Source organism: Ixodes scapularis, unplaced genomic scaffold (assembly GCF_016920785.2).
Source record: "Ixodes scapularis isolate PalLabHiFi unplaced genomic scaffold, ASM1692078v2 PGA_scaffold13__105_contigs__length_92229423, whole genome shotgun sequence".
NCBI lineage: Eukaryota > Metazoa > Arthropoda > Arachnida > Ixodida > Ixodidae > Ixodes > Ixodes scapularis.
Window position 1 is genome coordinate 91,185,396 of NW_024609839.1, and position 14,862 is coordinate 91,200,257.

General features: G+C 43.0%; 1 protein-coding gene and 2 non-coding genes across 3 annotated transcripts in view; all 3 read right to left on the bottom strand.

Annotated features, from left to right (window-relative positions):
* Nucleotides 1-1,303: 1,303 nt before the first annotated feature.
* Nucleotides 1,304-1,378, bottom strand: Trnas-uga. The gene has a single exon. It is a non-coding gene; the product is annotated as a tRNA-Ser (tRNA).
* Nucleotides 1,379-1,605: 227 nt separating this feature from the next.
* Trnas-uga lies at nt 1,606-1,678 on the bottom strand. Its single transcript has one exon. It is a non-coding gene; the product is annotated as a tRNA-Ser (tRNA).
* A 1,056-nt stretch (nt 1,679-2,734) lies between these two features.
* The window catches only part of LOC120843754 (fibrinogen-like protein 1), a 32,659-nt gene continuing 20,531 nt past the window's right edge, over nt 2,735-14,862 (bottom strand). Inside the window, exons 3-5 of the mRNA XM_042289717.1 lie at nt 4,058-4,163; nt 2,978-3,148; nt 2,735-2,745 (exon numbers count right to left, since the gene is read on the bottom strand). Of these exons, the coding sequence (XP_042145651.1) occupies nt 2,735-2,745; nt 2,978-3,148; nt 4,058-4,163 (288 nt within the window). The remainder of the gene's footprint in view (nt 2,746-2,977; nt 3,149-4,057; nt 4,164-14,862) is intronic.

The window sequence follows — 14,862 nt, forward strand, 5'->3', positions numbered from 1 at the left end:
ACATTAACGTAAACGTACCGCAAAGGATATTTCATACAGCCGAGTCATTTTATAATACATATAAAGATCGTGTTTTGGGCTCTCCGTGGACATAAAAAAATATTAATGTAACTCAAGTAGATCGCCAGTAATTAATTGTCAAATTTCGTCAACAATTGACCGAGGGGGCGTTTTTGACATTTTTACAGAAAACAAAAAAGCAAAACGCCTAAAGCTATTTTATGGTATTGGAGCCTTTTAAATCTGTCCAGAGAGTGCTTGAAAAAAAGATAATATAATGTGGACTGAACATCCACGGCGGAAGATCGAGCGAAGCATCCGACCCACGACGGGTGTGAAAAACACCGCTTTCTGCCGCGGCCTCTTTAAAAATTCAGAAGTCGAGAACAAAAACTCCGACGAACTTGCGGTTTATGGCGACTGCGGTTTTAGAAACGGCGCCATAAAATATATTTTTTTTTTATCGAAATTAAAAATTCGACCCTTTTTGCCTGCACGATTTGAGATGAAACCACCCATATATATATCATTGTTTTTTTTAAAATCATAAGTAAATAAGATTTGTTTGATTTCAATCGAATCTATTTGATTCAAACTAAAGGTATTTGATTTATTACAAGTTAGTTAGATTTAGATCACTGTTTACCGATGAATGCGAAGGGACGATAAAATAATGAACTGAAATAAACGTTTAACCGGGCGATATTGCGCGCAAACTAAAACGAACAACCAAATCTGTAAACCAATATAACTGTATAGAGCGTCGCGAGCGTCCGAGCGGTCAGAAATGCAGAGTCGGGCGCCGGCGAAAGCTAGAGTGCGTCGCGTCGAAAGGGTGTGAGAGAGTCGGCACGGCTGCGTTCGGATCCTTATCGAGTATACACTCGGTTTCTCAAAGATTCGGCCTAGAATGTTCGGAAGTGAGCTAAGGCGAGACTGACTAGGCAAGGTCGTTCTGGCCTCGTTATCTTTTACACTCGGGGTAAAAGTATACAGGAATATTCTGGATATACCAAGAAGCGTTCCATTTTGGTCATGCATGGGTCAACTCTACTTTAAACTTGGATTGAGCGCGTTGGTAATAAATTCAGAAATATACGAAAGAGTCAGACGAAGAGGACGGACAGGATCTGAGGTCGCAAAGATGTTTGTCCTGTCCGTCCTCTTCGTCTGACTCTTTCGTATATTTTTGAATCTAAAAGTTTGATGAAAATAATCCCTGGAGAAGGGAAGCAAGAAGGACAAAGGACAAACACAAACCTCCAAACACAGCTAGGTGACTGGGGCGCGACCGAAAAAAATCCGCCTGGTCCGGGTATCGAACCCGGGACCTCTCCATTTCAGGTGGAGCACTCTACCAACTGAGCTAACCAGAGGTTAGACGTCAGTAGAGCAAACGGGTTTTATCAGCTGCCACCAGTCTAACACCAACGAGGGAGAAGCTTGCAATTTAAGGTTATAATTATAATGCAATTAATTGCAAGAGTGCAAGCGAGCTGGACAAGAATGTTGAAAATAATCCCTGGAGAAGGGGAACAAGAGGGACAAAGGACTAACATAAATCTCCAAACACAGCTAGGTGACTGGTGAGCAACCGAAAAAATCCGCCTGGTCCGGGTATCGAACCCGGGACCTCTCCATTTCAGGTGGAGCACTCTACCAACTGAGCTAACCAGGGTTTAGACGTCAGTAGAGCAAACGGTTTTATCAGCTGCCACCAGTTTGGATTTTTTTTTATCTACAGATATATTTTTAAACGTGAAAGATTGGTATTACCTAAATAATAAAAAAATATTTTGTTTAATTTTTTATCTTGCGTTCTCATTTGCTTGCAAAAAGACGTTACGTAACTCACGCACAAGCGTGAGGAAGAAAGAAAACTTAACGCTCCGATTTGTTTAAAATATCACTCATTTTTGCTCGTGTGCTCGTCTTCAGCCCCATATAACTCTTCTGAGGATTCTGGGACTTAAATACAGAAAAATGTACATGGAAGGAATCAAAGAAAAGACAAACGGTAATTAAAATATATGTCGGGATTACTTTGGTGCGTAAGGTTAGATTTAAATAGTCACTGCGGAACTGATCTGATTTAAATTACGATATGCATCGTGATTCAGATCATCTTTATTTTCCTTTTCCACACTGAGAAGTACAAATTACTATTCCGATGTCTTAGCTAATATTAGTAATTACCGCGTTTACTGCTGTGGTGCATTTGAGGTGAAACAGTTAGAAGAGAGGTAGTGACGGTCATAGAGGGCTATTAACGGCCGCAGTTACTATCTTTTTGCTAACTTGTTTTTCCAACAGCGTGCGAGTACGTATATTTTTATCATTGTAGAGATTTGAGGTCGCAACTGGCCCGACAATCCGCATCTGGTTGTGATTCTCGAAGAGCGTAATGAGCTTCCCTTTTAGTGGAGTCAGCGCCTGCTCAGAGAAGGTGATAACAAGCGTCTTTTCCCGTTACCATTTAGTTACAGTGATTAAGAGAAAACTCGAAAAGTCTCCGCGGCAACGCATCCACAAATGCTGCGAGGTGGCAAGTCAATGTATTCGAACCCCTCGCAATGTAACTTGAACTAAACGAAATTGCATTAGACGAAAGCTCTGCCTCCTTGTTTAATTAACTGGGGCTACATTTAAAAACATTGAAATAATAGTTCCCCCTCCTCTACTTCCACGGATTGGGCCATCGGCTGCAGCCTGCTTACCCCCCCCCTCCTTTCCCTTAATCCAGCGCTGTGAAAGACACGGTTCACACTGAATTTTCTAGAGTTCACACAAACGATCATAAAAAACCCTGTATGATGCTGGCCGTCACATGCTGAGTAAAAGTTTAAATTTTTGAAGTTTGTTTCTAACCTCATGTGAAGAGCGTCTTTTAAAAGTTCCAGCACCCACCGACTAACGCAGCGCTGCAGGCGACGCGAGAGCAGAGTGCAAGAGGCAGGGTAAAAGCGCCGATATTTACCATTAGGGCTCCTGTAATCGCCGATGGTTAGTCGGTAGCCGTCTTTTTTGGGACCGACTTTAAATTTACCATACTGCACAATAATTGTTTCGTCCTTTAGTGATGTCAGTTCAATCCTGAGAACTTGATCGCTATTTGGATGGGTCGTGAGGGCATGAATATTGTTGAGCCCTTTAGTGGAATGCAAGAAATACATTCAGGATTAAAACACCAATACATCCTGCAAAGTAAGACTAACTCATAAATGTTTTTTTTTAAATTGATTATTTTATGATTGAGGTAAGGCGTAAGCTTACCCCTAACATAAGCTGCAGGAATGAGCATCACATTTTAAACCTGAAAGCCAGCAAAGTGTTTGTAAAGACTCGCTGACTTTACTGACCTGGCGTCAGTAAAGTGAACAAAACTGCAGAAATTAGCACCCTGTTTTATATATGGATGCCCGCAATCGTAGGCAAAGCCTCACTGACTTTATTCACTTTACTGACCTGTTCTTTACTAGCAAGAAGCATAGGACAAACCAATCTAAATATAGTGCATTGAAAAGAAAAATATATTTGAGTAAAATAATAACGATTCACACATTTCTTTAATTCACGATGTTTTACATATAATTATGTGCACCCATAGCAGTGGGAGCATATAACAGTACAATAAGTATAGTTCTATAATTGTTTCCCCTCGTGATAAAGATGAAATGTAGGCCAATAACAATTCCACCTTTTGTTGTTTTCTGTGTAATGCAAGAATCAGTTTTATGGATCTTTTTTCTTCACGCAATAATACATTTTTATGAAGACGTTTTTTGGTTTTTTCTCCATTTGATTGGGGGTAATTGTAGATAAATATGTAACCTCACTGACAGATATGACTTGATGAGCGTTTTATGTTCACCATTAAATTTAGCGGGAAGGTTTACCACGTCGCGTGACGTTACCATGTGATGTGACGTCACGATGGCACGTGACACCTGTAAACGTATTCTCCATTCAGATGAGTTTGGCGGGATCCTAGGCATGCTTTTCTTATCATTTCTGGTTCAATTTTCGAAGTGAATGCACAAGGATTGGTATAACTTGCCTATCCAGTATGAAGACGCGCCTCCGCGAAATCCTTCTTCATAGTCTTTTTCAGATTTCTCGAAGCCATTGCCCTCAAGTTCGTCCCAGGACCGACGTTGGATCACCTGGATGTCGATTGAGGAGTAAGCACGAAATCAAGCTTGTTTCTGACTTCTTTATGCTTATGCGAAGTAATGATATTTATACCCAAAGTACCCGATCCTCTACCGCCTGGTTCGGGGAACCGCACAGACACGTTGAAGACGTCTGGCAAGGGCGGTCTTGGGGCCCGGGGCGCCCACCTTGACGTATTCATATTTTCCCGAGCGACATATTGCCGAAAGCGCAGCTAGCTGAGTAGGAAACGCGCCCGTGGCAGAATAAAGAAAAGAAAAACGCGCCCGTGGCAGAATGGTGATCGGGCTCGGCTCCTACGCAAAGAGCATAGGTTCGATGCCTGGGAGCGGATGTACCTTTTTGTTATTTCTGTAAATGTCGCGTTTTGGTGTATTCGAGAATTTTGTTACTTATTCGAGGTCGGAATATCCTACACAGTAAAAGTTTTTACACCCTTAAGGGTGTAGATCAGTTTGTCCCAGGGCTAACACCCTTAGGGTGTTCAGTCAAGCACCCTTTATAGTGGGTGCTTGCCCAGCACCCTTGGCGAAGGGTGCTTGGCATGGAATGGGCGCCCGTTGCGGTGGCCCAGTGGATGCTGGGCCACCCCAGCCAAACCAGCGCCGGGAGAGTATCACGCGACGTTTTGGTTGTTCAAGGTCACATGATGCTCTCTTGACGCTCGATTGGCCGGGATGGCTGGTAGATTCCGCCGCGCTCGGACGAAAGGTGAAATGAAGTACAAGCCCAAGTGAAAATTTTATAAGAATGTGTCCAATACACATATCAGAACTTGTAAATTGTACAAAAATCATAAAAGGTATTCATATTCTTATATTATTGTTATATGAAATACAGCTTATGTTTACTTTTACAGTTTTCACTTAGGGGATTGCAACTTCACCACATACGAGGCACGTGATAAAGAAATAATGAGTCACACTGAGCAGAACTCACCTCATGAAGAAGTATTACAAAAGAGCTCCTTGCAAGCCACATCATAACCCCGAGGACAACTGGGTAGTGCTACGGCGTCCCCCTTTCTCGAACTCTAAGTGAGCAATCAGTGGCCCCAAACATGGTACTGCACGGCTGAACCATTGCAAGCATCACGGGCTGCCACAAACGAAGCACGTGGAGCTTTCCTGGTTGGATAACACGTGACATGTTTTGTTTGTCTCAGAGGATTGCAGGAAACAAGCTTCGCTTATCACTTGTCCCCTTATGCGCATCAGTTTACTAATTGGAGGCATGGTAGAGGGGGTGGTCTAGCTTTGACTGAACCAGAGCGGTATTTCAGTAAGTGAAGCCCACTACATCAATGAGAATGTGTTAAATTTAACATTTATTGAACCGTAAGAGACAAATGAAAAATACAATGCATGCCATTCCATGACATAAATAATGCTATCTGCAAACATTTAATGAAAAATATCACAGAATGAACTCGCACTTTACGTCAAAAAAGCGAATGTTTCAGAAGACGACGCTATCCTCTTGCACATGTACAAGTAAAATTATAAAATTCTCGAAGACGACTATGAATGAGGAACTTGTACAGCTAAATATTTAAGCACCTCACCTACAGGAGGTCAGCATAAGCTATCACTGAAAGTGCCCGACGTTTAAAGTTAGAAAAAGAAACATACCTTTCATAAACCCTTCTATCATTCGTTCTGTAAGAAAAATAAAATTGACCTGATAATACTGACGAAAAAAGTGCATTATACGCTTTTAAAACGGCTCACCAAAATATCTCTTCAACCACACACCTGTCTGCATACTTTGTTCAAAAATTTAATTACGACTGCCCTTCGAGTTGTGTCACTCAAGCCAAAAAAAAAAATCCTCTCCAGAGCAACCGCGTGCTGAAGGCCTTGCGTTCGTACTGGATGCTGAACAGCCAATATACTGCCAACAACATGCACAGCCCCTCTCAGCATTAAAAACGGAGAACAAGCGCTCACGACCCACAACAAGGTGAAGAAAGTCTGCACCGTCCAGCTCTTGCTTGTTGTAGAGGACACATGGTGCCGGTGGAATGTTCTCGTCCTGCGTTAGGTAAAAGAAAAAAAGAAAAATGCATTTTAATGCAGAAGGCCAAAACATGTTTGCTCTTTTCAACTGCTATTATTTGCTGCAGTTAAGGCCATGAGCATCAGCCTCCACACAGGCATAGAGTGCTTATGTGTGAACAAGTAACCGGCGTCTGCAGCAATGTAAAACGAATGAAGAATTACAATCCGGATAACATCTCGACATGAAAGTATTGCGATATAATCTTAGGGACACTTTTGAGTATCTATTTCTGTACCAAGATGCATTTGGGAAATCTATTTGTATTTCAGTAGTGAAATACTTTTCCGATGTACATTATGATACGCTGCTAGACTGATGTATTTTGCTACATTTATTGCTGAGAATGAGCTGACAGGTTTGGAGATAAAAAAATAGAATCCACGCCACAAATCGGACGCATCACTGGTTCATTTTCGCAATGAGTGATTTTTTTGCTTTGCTATCAGATTTTGCTTCTACAGCGGCCGCTTTTCTTTTTGCAAACAGCGGCCTCCCTGTGAAAGTTTGAGGTTATTGTTTGGATAAGAGGACACCAACAAATGCACAGATGAGAAACAATATGTCCAAAAAGGTGAGAAAACAAAAAGCAGGGACGTTTGGGCAGACACGCTTTGTCAGGCGGTCTCATCGGTGGCCAGCGTTCTTTGGGTGCGATAATGGGTTCTTATCGGTATCAGCGAACATGGCCAAGGGAAGGCAAGTTTCAAGAAGAAAACGGGACAAACACCAACAGAAGGCAGGGAGCTCCGGTGCTACAATATATGTCCGCCACGAACACACTTTTTTCACCTCGCCACCCTACATTTAAGAACCGTATAGGGCTGCCGACTGACCATAATTGTACATGATGATATTTGTCCCTTGGCTAATGTTAATTTTGCTTTCTCCTCTACACTCAGCAAATAAAGATGAGGGTTGCAGAAAACAGCAAACATAATAATGTCTCGTATGTAGCCGTAAAAAATAATTTTCATGAGCTACATTTTATGTACAGACACCGGCCATATGAGCTCCCCCGTCCGAACACCAACCGGTGCAGCGAAAATCCAGCATGCAGCGCGTCAAGCGTGGCAAGGTTGACGGCTGTGATTTTCAACGGTGGAGGGGGTGATTGCACACAAACAGGTGCTCGTGATAATATATTTCTACAGCTGCCTATGAGACAATGTTGTGTTTGCGCCTTGCTGTACCCCTCAAATTCGTGACAGACGAAGGTGTTCTGAAAAAATATACAATGAGCTGTAATATTGTTGAAATTTGGGCTAGCTGGTGAAACATGATTACGGGTAAAACAGCACGAACAAGGACATTCTACAGAGATGTACGTAGACGGATCGCTGAATGTCAACTGTTCATTTTTAATGAAACGCCCAACGGCGTGGTCACACCAAACAAAAATTACACCACGACACATGATCGTCACAAGTTAAAACCCCTCAAAAATGCCAACTCACAATCACAAAGATCTATCGAAGGCACGCTGACACAGTTGTCTTTGAACTTGGAATAGTAAAAGCCCTCAGTTATCTCTCTAGTTCGTTGGTGACTCAGGACCGTGGTATCTTCCAAAACCGCAGAACAACCACATCTGTCGCAGTGAACCGCCATATTCCCTGACGGAGATGCCCTAATCGAACACGCGTGTTCACGTAATTTATAATTAATGCAGCGGCCAGTCTGGCCGATGTAACTTTTTTATAAGTCAGGGGATTACTTGTGTTTTTATGCTTCTTATCATATGCGGCCCTGACAACCGATCCCCTCTCCACCCTCACACATAAACGTCCCAGCTTGGCCGGTACTGAGAAAACGACAGGACCATCGTCGCGTTGCGCTACTTTCTTTAACCTATGCGCCACCTTATGGATTTCTGCGTAGAATTCCTACCCATAACTACCTCCGAATTTCTCACCCTCCTCAAGAGGCACTCAGCCACACCTACCAGGAAATTGCCAGGACAGCCGCCCTCCAAACGTTTGTTATGGGTAGGAAGTCTACGCAGAAACCGGTGGTGGTGCCTATATCCATAAGGTGGCGCATAGGTTAAAGAAAGCGCAACGCCACAATCTTCCGGTTGTTTTCTCAGCACCGCCTAAGCTGAGATGTTTATGTGTGAGGGTCGAGAGGGGATTGGTTGTCAGGGCCGCACGTGATAAGAAGCATGAAAACAAGTTTGTCCCTTGCGTGGGTGTGTGTGTGGGGGGGGGGGGGGGTCTACAGTAATTCCCTGACTTGAAAAAAAGTTTACATCGGCCAGACCGGTCGCAGCATTAATGATAGATTATGTGAACACGCGTGTTCGATGAGGGCATCTCCGTCAGGGAATATGGCGGTTCACTGCGACAGATGTGGTTATTCTCCGGTTTTGGAAGATACCACGGTCCTGGGAAGACACAGTCACCAACGATAACGGAGGCCTTTTACATTTCCAAGTTCAAAGACAACTGTGTCTGCGTGCCTTCGATAGATCTTTATGATTGTGAGTTGGAATTTTTGAGGGACTTTAACTTGTGACGATCATGTGACGGTAATGTGTCGTGATGTAATTGTTGTTTGGTGTGACCACGCCGTTGGGCATTTCTTTAAAATAAACAGTTGAAAGTCAGCGCTCCGTCTATGTACATCTTCTCTGTCCTGTGTCCTTGTTCGCACTGTTTTACCCGTAAACATATAATGAGCTGTCTGCGCCAAGAGAAGAGCAATTTCGGTGGCCCAAAAAGTAACCTGCGGCTGCTGGATGACTTGATGTAAACTGACCCAGAATTTGCAAGCTTGTAGAGAGGTGCAGAAACAATGTGATATCAAACTGAAAAGTTAATCATCTCAAATCATTATCCAATTTAAGCCCAAATTCTATGATTCGCACATGGCTATTATTTTCAGTACGAAGCCAAAGACAAACCAAGTAGAAGTCCGTTAAATTTATTGCCGAATAGAATATATTTTGAGTACCAAACTGGATGCTTTGCTTATGTTTGAAAGGTTGCGATAGAAAATGCAATACTTTAATTGTGTGAAAAGCAAAGCTTTGTAACAATTATGTGCATGATTACATTCTACAAGTCGTTTTACATGTAGACAGCATTCAATTTGAAAGCTAACAGAATGTTTAAAAAAAGGCCGTGAAAGTTATGTCAATGTCTTCTTCACTGTGTGTTCGTGGGACTCGGCGGACATTAGTAAAGGGGATAACCGTCACAGTATGCTGACTAATTGACCGAAATCTGTTAGCTTTGTAATTAATGGCTTTATGGGCCACGTTGCAACTGCAGTGTTAAAAGTCAGTCAATATTAAAGGCTATCCCGATTTAAACAATTCACAAAAAGTTAAGCGGCTTCGAAATATTCATTGTCCAACTTTTGCGTTTTTAATGTCAGATGCAGAAACCGAGCTCAGTTTGAGCTCAAGAATTGGTGCCATTAATGGTGGGTAGAAGAATGACCGTCCTACCAGGCACGTCGTCACTATCTCGACAGTGTGTCCTTGGTGGATGCATCAGCGTCATACTTCCAAGATAGTGAAGGTGCGTTCGAAGCCACGCCATCCTCATGAGGTCTTCTGAGCGCAAGATTTTGGAATTGGGTGACGAAAAGGCAGATTTTTAGCAGTGAATATCTCGAAACTTGTTGCCATTCGCAAATTGTGTCAATCGAGTGAGTCTTTAATATTCACTGCCTTTGAAACCAGAATTGAAACATGCCCTATAAAATCATTAATTAAAAATATGAAGACATTTTGGTATATTAGTTATGATTAACATATTGTGACGGTTATCCGCTTGTCTGATGTCCTCCGAGCCCCATAAACACACAGTGAAGGTGGCATCCAAGTACCAATCACGCTGTTTTAAAATTTTGTTCCAATCAAAATATAAAGTTTTGTATATATGTATATATAAATACCGGGTGCATGTGCATGCAGCCGGGCATCACCCCACTATAGAGATCCGCTTTTTCATTGCGTAAAACTGGATCAAGCTGGACAAGGCCAGTTTTACATTAACCTCCAGCACGGCATGTACCAAGGACCGCCAGAAATGATTGCTCACCTCATAAAACACTCTGTACGGCTTGAAGAGAGTGGCTTGCAGTCTGTGACGCTTAGGTATACCCACTTGGTTCAGCTGGGACCTGGAATTAATTTTGATACAGCTTGCCAAATACCACAAAGTAACAAAGAGAAAGCCAGTAATACATAAGCCTACAGCACGACAGGTCCCAAGGACTGCTAGAAATTCTCGCTCACCTCATAGAACACTTCATGCGACAAAACCCTACATTAACGACCGATTGAACTTAGTATAAATGTTGCAGAAAAATAAGGATCTGTATTCAGCTGCATCAAAACACGTGATCTAATGTAATAATTCTGTGTTCTTATAGAACATTACTGAAATAATTTTGACTAGAGAGGATGACCACAACTTAAGTATATACTGAAAGAATCAATAACAATGATGAAACCTAGGAATCTGCTGAGTGCCTTCCCTGTGTTTCGCCATCGAGTGGAAAACGTTTCTTGGCCTATATTTCTTTTAGAAACAGGCAGGATATCCGTATGTATTTTTTTAATCTTAATGTTCCGCATGATATTTTCTATATTCTAGGTTGAAAGCTCAAGGGCATTCTCTGTTTTTTGTTTAATCAAATTTACCCAGATGTTAGTAAGTTGCTTCTAAGCGTTTACTGTCCTTGGGTATACTAGTGGTTGTCAACAGTATAACACTGTGAGGTCCAGGAAGAAATTCCCTTTGTAGAGGGGTGGTAAACAGAAGAGTAATTGTAAAGAGCGATTTCATGTCTTCCCCTCCGTTTCCTCTTTTGGGTCGCCTATTCCTTTTTTGTATTAAAACTCAGCTCTGTTTAGCACTTCTCTGCGTTTGTGTCATCCTTTAGAGAACCAGTCTTAAATACATTTTTCGTGTTTAGCCTGTATAGCTAGCTTGGACCCTCGTTTTTGTTTCTGCTCATTAATCAATGACTGTAGGATTGAACTGTAAGCACAGTGTTCATGCATACAAATAAATAGCAGCATACTTTTGTTGACTAGGGGTGCTAATAATTGGACCAGTTGGTAGCCAATAATTAAAAAGAAATGATGAAGAATAAGGAAACAGAGGATACGAACGGAACACAGCACTGTGTTGATCTCCTCCTTGTCCGTGCGATTCACACTCCGTGTTTCTAATAATACATTTTTTAAAAATATTTTCTGCTTGGTATCATCTGTATAGGGGTTCACTGAACGACTGACCTGCCATTGCATTCACTTTAGGGCAGCTCCCCCTTCCTCATGGTGCCATCGTTGAGGAAGTGCTTGACGGGCGTCACTGCCACTCTTGTGGTGCATTTCCCTAGGCTCCCGTAGGTTCTAAGCTGCTAGCCAAACTGAGTCATCCCTGCCAGCCCTGCAGGAAATGTCAATTCCACTCAATTAGACGTAGACACCCACATTTTGCGTGTACCTGAAAGAAGCTCTAACAGAAAGGAAACAATATGACTGGCCCTTTTTGAATGCATTCTTTTCTTTCGCTGAGAATATACATACAAGTCATACGCTATTGTACACGCAGTGGTGCGGCTTAATTTATGAAGAGCACGTTTTTATATAACGTCGAGCTTTTTAAGAAAAGATTCAATATAATGGGTCGGACATAAATGGCTGCTATGAACTGTCTTATGCATTTACAAATCATCTGATATCATAAAAAAAAACAATAGAGCAGGGTACGGCTGTACTGCATCAATTACAAATTTGTAACCAATTAATAGCTGGCATTTATTTATTTATTTATTACTATTGGCTCTCAAACTTTGACAGAAAAGATATCCGGGCGAGTTGGCACGGTGGTAGTCTTTCAACTCGATCGAATATTCAGGTTTGACATTAGCGTTTCAGTTAATTTTTTTCCACCTTTTTCATGCTTTTTCTAGCTGCTCTGCTTTTTGTGAGGGCTTTCGCCACCACTCTACTCTGTTTCATACATAGCGTGCAACGCTGTCAAAGGTACAGAAATGGTGCGCATAAAAAACAGGAAAAATGTGTTACTCCGCGCGTTTCGTAGACGAGTTGTACAAGGCGCTGCTCTGGCGATACCGACGTCTCGGTAGCGGTGGTTCAAACCCACTTAACGCGCAACATTTTTTTTTTCGTTTTGAGACATACTTTTTATGCAAGATTGTGCGCATTGCCAAACTGCATATTTCAATTCCTCCTTTCTTCTTGCTTTTTATTTATAGATCGCCAAGAGGCCCCATTTCTACCATCTGCTCTGCCGCTTTGCAAGTGTTATTTGCCTCCAGCTCCGAGTTATATTTTTCTTTCGTGCAGCGTGGAATGAGGAAGCCTTGTCCCAAAATTTATCTTAAGACGTTACTCGACAATAATTGTGGCCTCTACAATCAGAATGCAATTAAATGCAAAGGTGCCAGCGCGCTTGTCCTTCGTCCCTCTTGTTCCCCTTCTCCGTGGATTATTTCCGTTGGCCTGTACAGTTTATTTTGAAATAGCTGTCAAGGGTAGGAATCTCCCTCTAGGGGTAATTGCGATGCACCTTCAGGCGAATGGTGTTGTATGTAAACTCGTCATGCTTGACGGTCCCCGTGTTCGAAACGTTTACGTTGCGAGGTCTTCGCTTCGGGGACGCCACCTTGCCGGATAGACGCTGCGCCTTGCACTTCGCGACAGTACGGGCGCACACTCCGGTGTTGTTACTGACCGTCGCCAGGACTTCACGACCTATCCAGGAAAGGCGTTCTTGTACTCGCGTACACGTTGGCGATCACCTGCTTGCACTCTTTCAAGATCTTCGCACAACGAATCTTCGAAAATATCCGAGCAGGAGAGGTACTTGAGCTTGCTGCATAAAACGCCATCTTCTCAAAACCAGCCAGTGCCACACAACCCGAAAACCTGCAGTGGCTGCGGCACGGATGAAAACAATTTAAAATAGTTTACATTATTTTTTTGATTGAAAAATATTTGCGCTCTGTCGAAATTATAACGCCACCTATTAGTTACTAGCTCCGAAAAAACATATTTTTCAACTTTTATTTATATTTAATTATTTTTTATTTTTTGCAGGGGACGCACTATTTTATGGGGCGAACGTAGACACGGTCGGCGATGCAAACCGCTGCGCTAGCTTTGAGTGCGTTGCAGGCTGTGTACGAAACGGAGTATAAAAAACGTAACATACAAACTTTTTTTTTTTTTTTACATTACACAATTGTGAACTTTGAAAGTGTGCCGGTTCGGCGAACGCGAAGAGACCGCACGTCTCCATGGCACAGGCATTAGCTTAGGCAAAAAAAATCATGCTGCTCGCTCTTGTAAAGTTTTTCTGGCTCCCGCGCTATGGAACAAATCGGTGGCGAGCGGCTCTTGGTGCAAGACGTCAGAACTAGCATGACCTGTGATTAACACTTTGGGACGGTGATTGAATGCTTGAACGTCCGTCAGACGGCACTTGAACGCTCCGCAAAAGCGTCGTCGGAGGAGCGTCGTTGGACGGCGTCCAGAACGTGCCCACGGTTCCGCCGCATGGGAATCCCTCTCGCACTGCGGAGCGAGACACAGGCTTGTAAAAAGATACGCTCTACAGCGGGGCTTGGGTTGCCGGCTGGACGCCGCCAAGCGGCGTGTACTGGTTAACTTTTCTAATTAGCAGCCGCATATTGTCGCCGCGAAGCGGCGTGAACGCAGTCGGGGGGCTGTGTTAACGAGCTCCCCGGTGATACACGCGCAGTTCGAAAAAGGGTGGCCCGAGCGGAATGAGCTCTTCGCGTAGTGCGTATAGCAATTTCCGTCCAAAGTGCACTACGTAGCGCATATAGCATCGCTCTAGTTAAAATGAAGCATAGCTTAGCAAGCACACGGTATACGACAAGGTTTGAAACAGCAGCCCACTTCGCAGAAACAAAGAAAGTTGCTTACCGGCGTTTGCACGAGTCGTCCATGCTGTCCTGAACTTACAAGACGCAGCGTCTCCCAGCTCTCAGTCATTGCTAGCTATTCTTGGACACCGTATTCACAAGGAAGATATCTAAAATATCTGCTAAAACGTCTATAACGTAAAAAGGAAAGAGATTCCCGAAGCCTCTAAAACTCCAACGGCCATCAAGTTCGGCAACTCAACGAAAGCTGATTGCAGTAGCAATGGTTTTGCGCAGTCTTGAATAGTCTCTTTTCCTTTTTATTTATTTATTTATTTTTTGAACGATACTAAGCTAATTAATAATGTAAAACATTACAAAAAGTGAGTAAATCTTGGGTTTTATTTAAACGTTAGGTTGTTTCTTTTGTGAAAACTGAAACCGAAACTAGCTCAAGCAACGTTTCCTTCGCCGTATTGGTTGGCGTGTGTGTGCGTGTTTGTACGCGCGAGTGTGGATGCGTCCGCGTGCATGTGTGTGTGCGTCTCTGTTTGTGCGTGCGTGCGCGCCTGCGCGCGGGCGTGCGTTTGCGCGTGTGCATCCGTGTGTACGTGCTTGCGCGCGTGTATGTGTGTGACTGCGAGCGCGCAAGCGTCTGTCTGTGCGTTCTATTGCGCTGCGCCAGCAAGAAGATCAATTGGATGTCCCTGGACACTGTTAAAACACTAACTTATTGATTATTATTATTCTTGT